At 45.3% G+C, this 12239-nt stretch overlaps 1 protein-coding gene across 1 annotated transcript in view; it reads left to right on the forward strand.

Annotated features, from left to right (window-relative positions):
* Positions 1 to 9799, forward strand: part of LOC127032166 (zinc finger protein 345-like) — a 29163-nt gene extending 19364 nt beyond the window's left edge. The window contains exon 3 of the mRNA XM_050919172.1: positions 811 to 9799. Within this exon, the coding sequence (XP_050775129.1) occupies positions 811 to 1857 (1047 nt within the window). The 3' untranslated portion in view covers positions 1858 to 9799. The remainder of the gene's footprint in view (positions 1 to 810) is intronic.
* The last annotated feature ends 2440 nt before the right edge of the window (positions 9800 to 12239 follow it).

Here is a 12239-nt window from a genome sequence, read left to right on the forward strand (position 1 = left end):
TGAGTGAGGGTCGAGGAGAGGGAGCAACAGAGATGAGGGGGATGGAGTGAGCGGGGCGGGGCTTTGGGGAAGGGGCAGATTAGATCCTGGGTTGCCCTTACATTCAAAAAGTGATCTTGGGCATAAAAAGGTTGGAGACCACTGATCTAGTCTGACCTCCTGCACCATGCAGGCCAGGAACCCTCCCTGGTAATCAAGCTCAGTTACTTGTGGTTGAACCACAGCAGGATTTTTTGGAAGTGACAGTTTCCAGCGTGGACGACTCCCTGTGTGACCTTGGGCATCGGTGTTTCTGTTCCCATCTGTACAGTGGGGGCAGTGGCAAGGGCCTACCTCATGGGGTTATGTGAGGGGAAATACATTAAAAAGTTGAGGTGCTCAGATACTGCAGTGATGAGGGCCATATAAATAGCTAGCAAAACTGCCAGTGGCATGGGGGCTGGTTTCTTTGCCTCTGTTTCCCCCTGCCCCCATCCTTTTGTCTGTTTAGATGAAGATTGCGGGGGTAGGGACTGTCTCTCACTGTGTATCTGTGGAGTGCCTGGCACAATGGGGCCCTGATCTCAGTGAAAATCTGTAGGCACTGCTGGGATATGAATTTATTTTTATTAATCAGGGGTTTATTATACAACCAAGAGTGGGGCCCATCATGCTGGGTGCTATATGAACACAAAGCAATAGACAGTCCCTTCCCTGAAGTAACGGCTAATGCCTGGGCTCTCTCTCTCTGCTCCAGCAGATGACAGCGCTGTGAGTGAGCACAAGGAGGTGAATATTTCTCCGCAGGCCCCAGGGGTCAAGTGCAAGTAGCAACCTGAAATGTCACCCAAAAAATCCAAGGGGAATGTGGCCAAGACCCTGGAGAAGAAGAAGCCCAAGAACAAGCGTAAGTCAGAGAAGCCAAAGCGCAGCCCCCCCGAGGAGGAGACCCTGGTTTACCAGCCGCTGCCCAAGGGTGACAGGCCCAACCTGTGCTCCGAGTGTGGGAAGAGCTTCCTGCACAGCTCGGATCTGGTGAACCACCAGCGCATCCACACAGGTGATAAGCCTTTCATCTGCACTGATTGCGGCAAGAGCTTCCGGCAGAGCTCCACACTCATCACCCACCAGCGCATCCACACCGGCGAGACCCCCTATGAGTGCAGCTACTGCGGGAAGAGCTTCCGCGTCAGCTCCAACTTCGTGCGGCACCAGCGCATCCACACGGGCGAGAAGCCCTACAAGTGCCCTATCTGTGGGAAGAGCTTTACAGACAAGTCAACCCTGACCCAGCACCAGCGCACCCACACCGGCGAGAAGCCCTACAAATGCGCTGACTGTGGGAAGAGCTTCAGCCGCAGCTCCCACCGCAAGCGGCACCTGCGGAACCCGCCTGCCAAAGGCCGGAGCAAGTGCTCCCACCGGAGCGGGGAGGCCGCCGTGGCCAAGGCCAAGGAGATCAAGGTCAAAAAGCGGACGCCGACCATCGAGATTCCCAACACGTGCACTGAGTGCTGGCAGAGCTTCAGCCAGAACTCGGACCTGGTCAAACACATGCGGATCCACACAGGAGAGAAACCCTTCAAATGCACTCACTGCGGGAAGCGCTTCAGCGTCAGCTCCAACCTGACCCGGCACCAGCGCATCCACACTGGGGAGAAACCCTACAAGTGCCCCGACTGCGGGAAGAGCTTCACCGACAAATCCACCCTGACCCAGCACCAGCGCATCCATACGGGCGAGAAGCCCTACATCTGCATCTACTGTGGGAAGAGCTTCAGCCGCAGCTCCCACCATAAGAGACACGAGAGAACCCACTCCGGCGAGAACCCTGACACCTTCCTGCCCTTGTGGCACTACCCCAGTCAGAACTTCTAGAGTTGCTGACCCCTCTGACAGGGCCTCCAGAGACAGGGGTGGGGTAGGGAGGGGCAGGCTGTATGATTGGCTGGGTTATGGGGACAGGAGAGTGTCAGGGGGACAGCTGGCTCATAGGATAACTGATTGGTGAGGACCCTGGGGACATGGAAATTTAGTGGCTTAAGAAAGAGGTGTGTGTGTGCATCTGTGATTGTGTGTGTTGTGTGTATGTGCTTCATGTGTGCTTTATAGAATCATAACAATGTAGGGTTAGAAGGGATCTCAAGAGGCCATCTAGTATATCTCCCTGTGCTGAGGCCTAGACCATCCTTGACAGGTGTTTGTCTGACCTCTTCTTTAAAACCTCCAGTGATGGGAACTCCACAGTCTCTTAGTAACCTCTTCCAGTGCTGAACTAGTCTTATAGTTACAAAGTTTTTCCTGATATCTGACCTAAATCTCCATTGCTGCAAACAGCCTATTCTTATCCCCCCAGCAGTGGGCATGGAGAACAATGGATGGCCTTCCTCTTTAAAACAGCCATTAAAATATTTGAAGACTGTTATCAGGTCCCCCCTTGGTCTACTGATCTCTGGGTTAAACGTGCCAGTTCTAGCAACCTATCTTCACAGGTCAAGTTTCTAAGTCTCTTACCACTTTTTGCTCTCCTCTCGACTCTCTCCAATCTGATCCCCTCTTTTTCAAAGTGTGGTACCCAAAACTAGACACAGTATTCCAACTGAGGCCTCACCAGTGCTGAATAGAGCAGAACAAACACCCCATGTGTCTTTCGTATGATGCTCCTGTTAATATGTCCCAGAGTGAAATTTCCCTTTTTTTCAACTGCATCACGTTGACTCTTATTCAATTTGTGATCCAGCATGAGCCCCAGATCCTTTCTTGCTGTATGGTTGCCTAGACAGTTATTCCTCATTTTGTCTTTGTGCATTTCATTTTTTTATTTCCTAAGTGTAGTTCTTGAATTTCATCTTATTGATTTTGGACCAATTCTCTAATTTGTCAAGGTCATTATGAAGTCTAATCCTGTCCTCCGTAGTGCCTGCAACCCCTCCCAGCGTGGTGTCATCCAGAGATTTTAGATTTTATAAGTCATCATACAAGTCATTAACAGAAACATTGAATAGTACTGGACTGAGGACAGACCTGTGGGACCCCGTTGGATACATATTCCTAATCTGATATCAAATCATTGATAACTACTCTTTGAATATGGTCTTTTAACCAGTTGTGCACTCACTTTGTAGTAATTTCATCTAGACCCCATTTTCCTAGTTTGCTTATGAGAATGTCATGTGGCAATGTGTCAAAAGCTTTGCTAGTCAAGATTTATTGTGTCTACTTCCTCCCCTAGCCACTAGGCCAGTAACCCTATCAAAAAGGGATATTAGGTTGGGGTTTGGCATGATTTATTGTTGACAAATCCATGCTGGCTGTCACTTATCATCCTATTAGCCTCTAGGTGCTTACAAATTGTTTGTTTAATAATTTTTTCCATATCTTTCTGGATTTTGAAGTTAGACTGATTGGTCTGTAATTTCCTTCCCCCCTTTTTAAAGATAAGTGATATGTTCACCCTTCTCCAGTCCTCTGGGATCTCACCCATCCTCCATGAGTTCTCAAAGATAATTCTAAGGGTTCAGAGATTGCTTCAGCTTGTTCCTTAAATTACTTCAGCTATTTCCTTAAGTACCTTAGGGTGAATTTCACCAGGCCCTTGCAACTTGAATACTTCATCTATCTTATCTAAATATTCTTTTACCCATTTCTCCTATTCTGGCTTGTCTTCCTTCCCCCTTGTTAACGTTAACAGTGTTAATCACCTGGTCACAGTCCACCCTTTTAGTGAAGACTGACGCAAAAATGGCCTTAAACACTTCAGCCTTCTATGTGTCATCCTTTATTGCTCTTTTTTTCTCCATTGAATACTGGACCTGCACTTTCTACCTTCTTACTCTTCTAATGTATTTACAGACCCTCATCTTATTGCCCTTTATGTCTCTTGCAAGGTGTAACTCATTTTATGTCTTAGCCTTTCTGATTTTGTCCCTACATGCTTGTGCTATTCTTTTGTAATAATCTGTAGCAATTTGTCCTTGTTTCTACTTTTTGTACCATTCCTTTTTGATTTTCAGGTTATTAAAGAACTCCTGATGCAGCTATATTGGTATGTTACTATTCTACCTAGAGGTTGCTGTTGAGTCTTTAATATTGTCTCTTTTAGAAACTGCCTCTATAACTCCTTTTTCCCTTAGATTTCCTTCCAATTCCTATCAATTCTCTGAGTTGTTGAAATTTGCTTTTTTAAAGTGCATTGTCTGTATTCTGTTGCTCTCACTCCTTCCTGCCCTTAGAATCACAAAATCTGTCATGCTCACTTTCACACAAGTAGCTGGACTTCAGATTCTAACCAGTTCCTCACTGAACATAAAGACATAAGAATGGCCATATCAGGTCAGGCCAATTGTCCATCTAGCCCAGTATTTTGTCTTCTGACAGTGGCCTGTGCCAGATGCTTCAGAGGGAATGAACAGAACAGAGCAGTTTTCGAGGGATCCACCCTGTCACCTAGCCACAGCATCTAGCAGTTAGGTTTCTGGGGTTTCTGTCCCTGCCCATCCTCCAGGAACTTATCTAGTTCTTTATTGAACCCAGTTATAGTTTTGGCCTTCACAACATAGTCTGGCAAAGAGTTCTACATGCTCACTGTGTGTTGTATGAAGAATTACTTCCTTATGTTTGTTTTCAACCCCTTGCCTATTAATTTCATTGGGTGACCCCTGGTTCTTGTGTTATGTGAAGATGTAAATAACACTTCCGGATTCATTTTTGTCCGCACCAGTCATCATTTTATTTACATCTATCACATATCCCCTCAGTCGTCTCTTTTCCAAGCTGCACTCTCCCAGTCTTTTTAATCTCTCCTCGAATGGAAGCTGTTCCATTCCCCTAATAATTTTTATTGCCCTTCTCTGTACTTTTTTCAATTTTAATATATCCTTTTTGAGATGGGGTGATCTGAACTGCACAGGGTATTGAAGGTGTGAGCGTACCATGGATTTATATAAAGGCATTATGATATTTTCTGTCTTATTATCTATCCCTTTCCTGATGGTTCCTAACATTCTGTTAGCTTTTAAAGCTCCTTCCCATTGCCTGAGCTATGTACGGAGGTTTTGGTCTCTGTGAGACTCAGATCTTTTGTTTTAACGCATCATTGGCCTGTATGATATGAGTTCCAGCTCTCAGCTCTGTCTCCAGCAGCTCAGGTATCTACATCAAAAAAACACTCCCAGGATCAAGATCAGGACTAGCTGGGACCCTGGGGACAGTGTCATCTGGGAGATGAAGGCTTTTATGGGGCAGAAACTGAACTTCTGTCTTCTCCCTGGAACCGATTCCTGCAGACCAGGAGAGAAGAGAATGAGTGGTTGGGTGTGTGAGCGCAAGTGTGGGTATACATGCATGCATGTGTGTGCGCAAGTATTGTGTACATGCATCCATGTGTGTGAGAGTGTGAGTGGTTGTGTGCCTGGTTGTGAGTGTGCAGGTATGTGCATGTATGTGTGGATGTGAGAGATGTAGGGGTGTGTGTGTATGTGCACACAGTTTGGACTGCACTGCCAGTGCTGTGCATCACACGGCCGCTGAACCTGGCTCCTCTCCCCAGCACTGATCCCCATCTCTCTCTCGTGCAGTTTGTTGAATCCGACATGGATCTGGCGGATCCCCCTGGGCTGATACATTTAGAAAAGGTGGTTGTCGCTCCTTTCCTGTGTAAATAGCTCCTCCCCCCAGTTATTAATGTCACTGTCTCTCTGCACTGGCCCGCACAGCTATGGTTGTGAGAGAACCCCCCCAGCTCATCCATGACACATGGGGCCGAGCTGCACCCATAAAGGACACGGATTGTCATTAACAAAACCTTTTGAACCAAACATCAGCCCCAGCTCCAGTTTGTCTTGGTGTCAGAGCTGAGCTGATGAGAGGCCAGAGCTGGGGGCTGGAGATTCCCCAATTCTGCAGCTGGGGTGGATTACATTCCCTTCAGTCCATCCCTTTTTACCCTGCTCCCCATATCACAACCAGCCCATTCATTGACATCTCTGCCCCAGAACAGCGAGCTGGGTGCTGCCGTGGTTCTGCTCCCCTGGCTCTGACTACCTGGGTCTCAGTCTCCAGAGTTTGTTCCTTCCCTGGAACTTGGGTCAGTTCAGGGGACTGACAGCTGCACCAGCAGAGTCCTGGAGCCCAGGGTGTGTGTGGGAGACTGCTCAGAGGTGGAGCAACTTCTCCCAGGGAGGCTGGGTGCATGGACCCTCACGGCTGGGCTGCAGCATGTCTCCTCCCTTGCAGGGTCTCCAGAGCAGAGACACAAAGACAAATCAAGGCTTCCCCAACATCATGCAGCTGGCTGGGCATGTCCTAGCCAGACTCTGGCCCTGGCTTTTGACTGGGCATTTGTAGCCCCTTTGGGAGCATTTGCTTTTCTTCATAAGAAACCTGTAGCAATGCAAGAAGAGTGGTGTCAGCTGCCTCCTCAGACAGTACCTGTGATGGTCCCTCTCTGGGCTTGCCCAGCACATCTCTATTGGCCTAGGCTAAGAGCAGCTACAGCCGAGCTCCTTTTGACCTAAGCAGATCCCCTGACACACGGCAGGGCCAGTCTGAGGAGGGCAAAGCTGCAGGGAGTCCATTTGCTGAGACCGTGTGGCGCCTAGAGCCTCAGCATGCAGGAAGGGGCACTGTGCATCTGGAGCTCACTGGACTGCAGAATGACCCTGGTGAGCAGCACTCATGGAAGGATTGGCACTATCAGCTTCTGTCCCCTGAAAACGCCTGCAGCATTTCCAGCTGGATACAGGGTTCTCGTCTGTGTCCTGTCCAAAGTGATGGGCTTCATGGCTGTGCAACGTTCAGCAGAACTGCTGGCCAGCAGTGCGGGAAGGAGGCAGACACTTCACAGGACTGGCTAAAAGCAGTGTTCCACAGAGTTAGCTGTTTTCTCTGTGAGTGACTTCTCTGCCACTGGGTGACAATTTCTAAGAAAATGTTTATTATTTGAAATGGTTTGAGTAGTTTTTATGAACATATTTGAAATTGGGATTGTTTGCAAAATGTAGAAGTTTTCCATCAGTTATGCAGTAGTTGTGATTTTCTGCTTTGAGCTGTGCCATTTGTCTGTCTGGATCATCTCTCTGTCGATGGCCCCTGTCACCATATTGTATGAGTGCCTCCACAGTGTTTCAATATAGAGGTAAGGAATATCACATGGTACAGATTCTGTTCCCTGATTGGTGGACTGACTTGACCTTTATAAACTGCTTCCATCCACAATTCATTTTCTTTCATTGCAAAACAAATTTTGTTCGTTCCTTGAACAAATCTCAGCTAAAGGCTTCTGGCCATGAACACTGGTTTGGGCAAAGCTCTATTTGGAGAACTGTTCACAAATAACAGGGCATGAACAAAACAATTTGAAATCTAGTCTTCAGTTCAATGAACTGTTCGCCTGGTTTTTACACTGCTCAGTCTGCTTTAGTCCAATTAAGGATGCTATTCATTATTTTGGGTCAAAACAAAATACACAGGTGATGTATCGTTGACTGCACTGGAAAGGCACAAGTGTCTAATGAAACTTGGCCTATGTTGCAACAAAACTCCAGCCTGTGGAGGCCGCAAGAGCTACTGAGCTGAAGACATCAGAACAGGAATTATTAGACTGGCTCTGACACATAGTCCCTCCAGCTCAATCTCCCATCTCTAACAGTGGCCAGAACTAGACACTTAACAGGAAGGTGCCAGAAACTGTGCAGTGGGCAATTATTGAGTGGCCTCCCCATAGGACAGCTTTTCTCTGGGAGCCAGCAGAGTTCACATCACTGTCTGCAGAAGCATCTTTTCTGTGCGGGCTTCTTTGGTTCTTTCTCATGGTGAGTCTGATAATGAAACTGTGCTTATAAGGAAATCAAGCTGTGAAAATACAAGTTTTTAGAAGAAGGATCCTCTGACAGAGAGAGAGTGTGCAGAACATGCGATGCTGTGGTATGGGATACATGTCGTGGCTGGAGTTTCCAAAGGGGCACTGTTTTAAGGTGACAGATACAAAGGGTGAACGAATACAGCTGAACAGAGACAGAACACATTCTGCATTTCAGTAGGCAGACAAATTGCTTTGGTAAAAGTTATATCAGTTTTCTTTTGTCATCAGTTCAACCCATTTGCCCCATCTTCCCTTGGAGAGTTCACAGATAATCTTACACAGTGAGGCTCTCCATGGCTCTTTCTTCTGATCATTTCTCTTTCCACAGACACCATTTTGTTCTGCATCCCTTGGCAGCAGTGACAAGAATCCTAAATACATTCATGTCTTTATGTCATTTCAGCAACCCCGAACCTTTCCTTGACACCAGAGTGTTAGAGATTTGGGGAATGTGTTTCTGAAAGAACTTGTGCATCAATTCTCCAACATCAGACTAGAAACTTTTTCACTTGAGGCGATCCCAGATGATACAGAGACACTCCCCTACATCCTGGTGTCCCCTCCAGCGTTTGGATCAGAACTTTGTCTTTATTTTGTTTTGTATTGTTTTGTGTGAAAATATCATTTCTCCAGAAGGAGAAGCGTGCTGTATTCTTAGTAGCACAGCATTATAGCCTTCCAATCATCTAGGGAGATTTGCTAGGTCATTTCCTTTTCCCAACCTAACCTCCCATCATCATGTCCCTGTAACTATGTAGGAACTAGTTCAGACAATGTAGCTATTTGATTTTGTTTTCTTTTAACCAGAGGTCTCATTATCTTGTAATTTCCTGATATGGGTTTTCTACTGGGGAGAAATCTACTTTTATATGTCCCCAGTTCTTATGTTTTTGTAAATAATATCTTAATTGTAACACAAAAGACCTGTCTTTTGACTTATATTGCTCTTAAAACCATTCTTTTAAACGATTGTATCAATGCTATTTTTCATATCCTTCTGCCTTTAAAACTAGGCTGCCTTAGTACCTTGAGAGTAACTGTGCAAGGCTCACTGGGACAGGAAAGCTGCGCTAACACATCTTACTTTTAAAACTGACTGTAAACAGCTTTTTCCTACATCCTACTGCCATGATTTTAAAGTCCAATTCCTTGGGATAGCTCATTGTCAGTTCACATGGGCCAGAGATTGTCTTTTTGTTCTGTGTCTGTAGAGCACCTAGAACAATGGAGTACTGGGCCACAGCTGGGGCTCAATTATGAAGAGTAATAATGGGAACAGTCCAAGGGTAGAACCACTGGGAAGCTCTGAATTCTGGCCAGGAAGGGTTGATAGCAAAGTGAAACAAAGTCCAAAGTCAACGAACGCCTTCCCCAGTCTCCTCAGTACAGGAAAACTGGGGGAGGAAATTCATCTCCAGGAGGAAAGAGGGACATGTTTTTTCTGGCATCCTGAGGCATTCGGGGATTCGACTGTTAGATGGATTTTGTGGGCACAATGCACAATAAATTCAGTGTATCATGTGGATGTCACCACCATATGTCAAACTATCGACTCCCACACCCTGGGCTGTTCTTTCTTACCCTGGTTGCTATTTAGAAATATCAGTACACGTGGGTATTATTATTATGTGATCATGTTATTCTTTTATATTTGTCTTAATGCCCATCCTTCCATTCCCTGCCTCCTTCCTTTGACTATCTTCATGTCCTAGTTTTGGCTTAAATAGATCCTGATCCTGTGCTGTTAAAGTCAATGAGACTGTTAGAATTGTCAACTCTTTGGAGCAGGAAGCCTATATAGTTTTTAATCTCTGTAAAGCACCATGCCATGTTATGGTGCCATATAAATATTTATTATTAATGATAGTAGTTAATAATTGTGAAGTCTGGCTGCAGCCACTGTAGTTAGGATTGTAATCCTTTATAATGGAAATGTAATAAACACTGCAACACAAGTAACTTTTGACATTTTCAAAGCTTTGCATCTGCCTATTTTTCCATTTTAGCTGGGTCTGTTCAACTGCTTTGGAGGCTGAAAACAAAAACATTTTCCCCACTGTTTCAAAAACAATTGTTGTGGCTTTTTGTTAATGTGGAACAACTAAAAGGAGAGAGACAGAGAGAGAACCAACTAATATCTGAAACAGAGTTAGCCAAGAAAAGGAAAACTAGTTTTGTCAAAAATGACTAAATGTCTACATTGTTTTCGTTTTGAAGGACTTGAAATTGACCTTTTTTTCTTTTAGTGAATTTTTTTCACTTTTTTAATAAACTTTTTAATCAAAATTTTATTGAAACATTTCATTTACTGAAAACTGGGTTTTCATTTTAAAAAAACCATTAGAATCATTATGATGTTTTCAGTAGTATTTTCAATACAAATATCAATAAATCAGTATTTTCAAGAAAAAAAATCAAGAAAAAAAGGCAATTTTTGTATGGAAAAAAAAATCTATTTGAAAAAATGGTGCCCAACTCTGATATGAAACGTGGCTAGTTTCCCATACTTTTCTTATTTTGCAGAACATTCCATTAAAACCAAGTATACAATGAACTTGGCCCCATCAATCCTCTGGGACTAGCTACAGTCCTATGCCCTAGGTTAGCACATTGGCATGAGTTGGCTGCATCTGTTCCTATTACACCTCTGGCATATATGGGCAATGACAAAGCTTCTCCACTCCTGTCTGTTTCTGGCAAGTCTTTCAATAGTTTCCCAGCTATATTCCATGTTTTTCAGCTTGGCTTCTACAGCTCTTCGCCATGTTGTTTTTGGGCAGCCTCATTTTCGCTTGCCTTCAGGTGTCCATCTTATTGCTACCCTGGTGATGGAATCAGTTTCCATCCAAAGCATGTGACCGATCCATCTCCAATGCCTCCTGGCAATGATGGTACTCAATCCTGTTGGCTGCACTGTATCAGTAGATGTTTGTTTGAGATTGTTCTGGGCCAAAAGATACGAAGGATTTTTCTGAGGCAGGTTGTACAACTGTGTAAACAGAGCCATCTTGGTTGCCACCAGGGATTGAACCATGGACCTCCAGAGCTAAAAATGTGACCCTACACAGGGTGAGCTATGGGCCTAACACCACCCTGTTATAGACCTGTAGCCTGTGGGCTCGGACACAGCAGATGATGTGTAGCAGAATGAACGCAGATTACACTGCTCAGTTGATTTCATGGGGACATGCAAAGGGCTTCTTTTTAAACGGCTCCTGATGCTGGTGAATGCTGTGTGACCAATGGATAGGTGGTTACCTCCTTCCTACTGCTGACAGGCTGTAATAAAACCTTACAAGCTGTTTAGCTGAGCCTCAAAGCTCCGTTCTGAAGCATCACCCCTGATTTTCAGCCAAGGAAGCAGAGGGCTACGGTCACCTGAGTGCAAGAGCCAGGCTTCACCTCAGTGCTTACTGAAAGGACAAGCCTGCAGAACCTGCACCTGTCTACCTGGTGCCGCAGCATCTCCATCTGTAACACAGAGGTAATGCTGCCTCTGTCCCTGCATTCTAGCAATGCCACTTAATTTCCCTTTGCTGACTGCACATCTGGCCCTCATTTCATCAGCCTCCTGAGGGGCTAACTTTAGTAGGACAGTTGCCCTCCAGGCAGCTGCACATGCCCCAACACCACAGGTGTGAACACCCACATAGGTTGGGCTTTAGGGGAGGATATTTGGACATGGGGAAGGACGTGCAGGGCTGGAGCTGAGCAAACAATAGGGTTTTCTGGTCATGGACAAACTGAAAAATCTGGACAAAAAATCCAATTCAAAGAATTTTATTTTTCTTTTTTTTTTATTGAATTGATGAAGAAAAATGGTTTTGAATCAACCAAACCTTTTCAGTTGCCAAAACTAATTCGTATTTTGTGTTTTTCATTTCAATCTGGCCATTTCAGGTTTTTTTCACCCCTTTTTTTGAGGGGGGATGCTTTTTAAAGAAAAGCTGGCCAAATTTAAAATCAAGGCACCATTTCAAATCAAATCAAAGCAAAATGTTTCGACTCTTTCAAAAAAAAAATTCTGACTAAAACTGTCTGTTGAATTCAACCCAAATTTAACAAATAATTTGAGACAATGAAAAATGCTTTTTTTGTTCAATGAAAGTTTGTTGAAAAATTTTTGCCCAGCTCTATTCAAGGCTCTAGTGCAGGAGTGGGCAAACTTTTTGGCCTGAGGGCCGCATCGGGTTTCATAAATTGTATGGAGGGCTGGTTAGGGGAGGGGGTTGTGGCCTGGCCCCTACCTTCTATCTGCCCCCCCCCCGGGACTCCTGCCCCATCCAACCCCCCCATTCCCTGACAGCCCCTCTGGGACCTCTGCCCTATCCACACACTCCTGTCTCCTGATTGCCCCTGGACCCCCGCTGCTCCATCCAACCCCTCTTCTCATTCCTGA

Source organism: Gopherus flavomarginatus, chromosome 12 (assembly GCF_025201925.1).
Source record: "Gopherus flavomarginatus isolate rGopFla2 chromosome 12, rGopFla2.mat.asm, whole genome shotgun sequence".
Taxonomy (NCBI): Eukaryota; Metazoa; Chordata; order Testudines; family Testudinidae; genus Gopherus; species Gopherus flavomarginatus.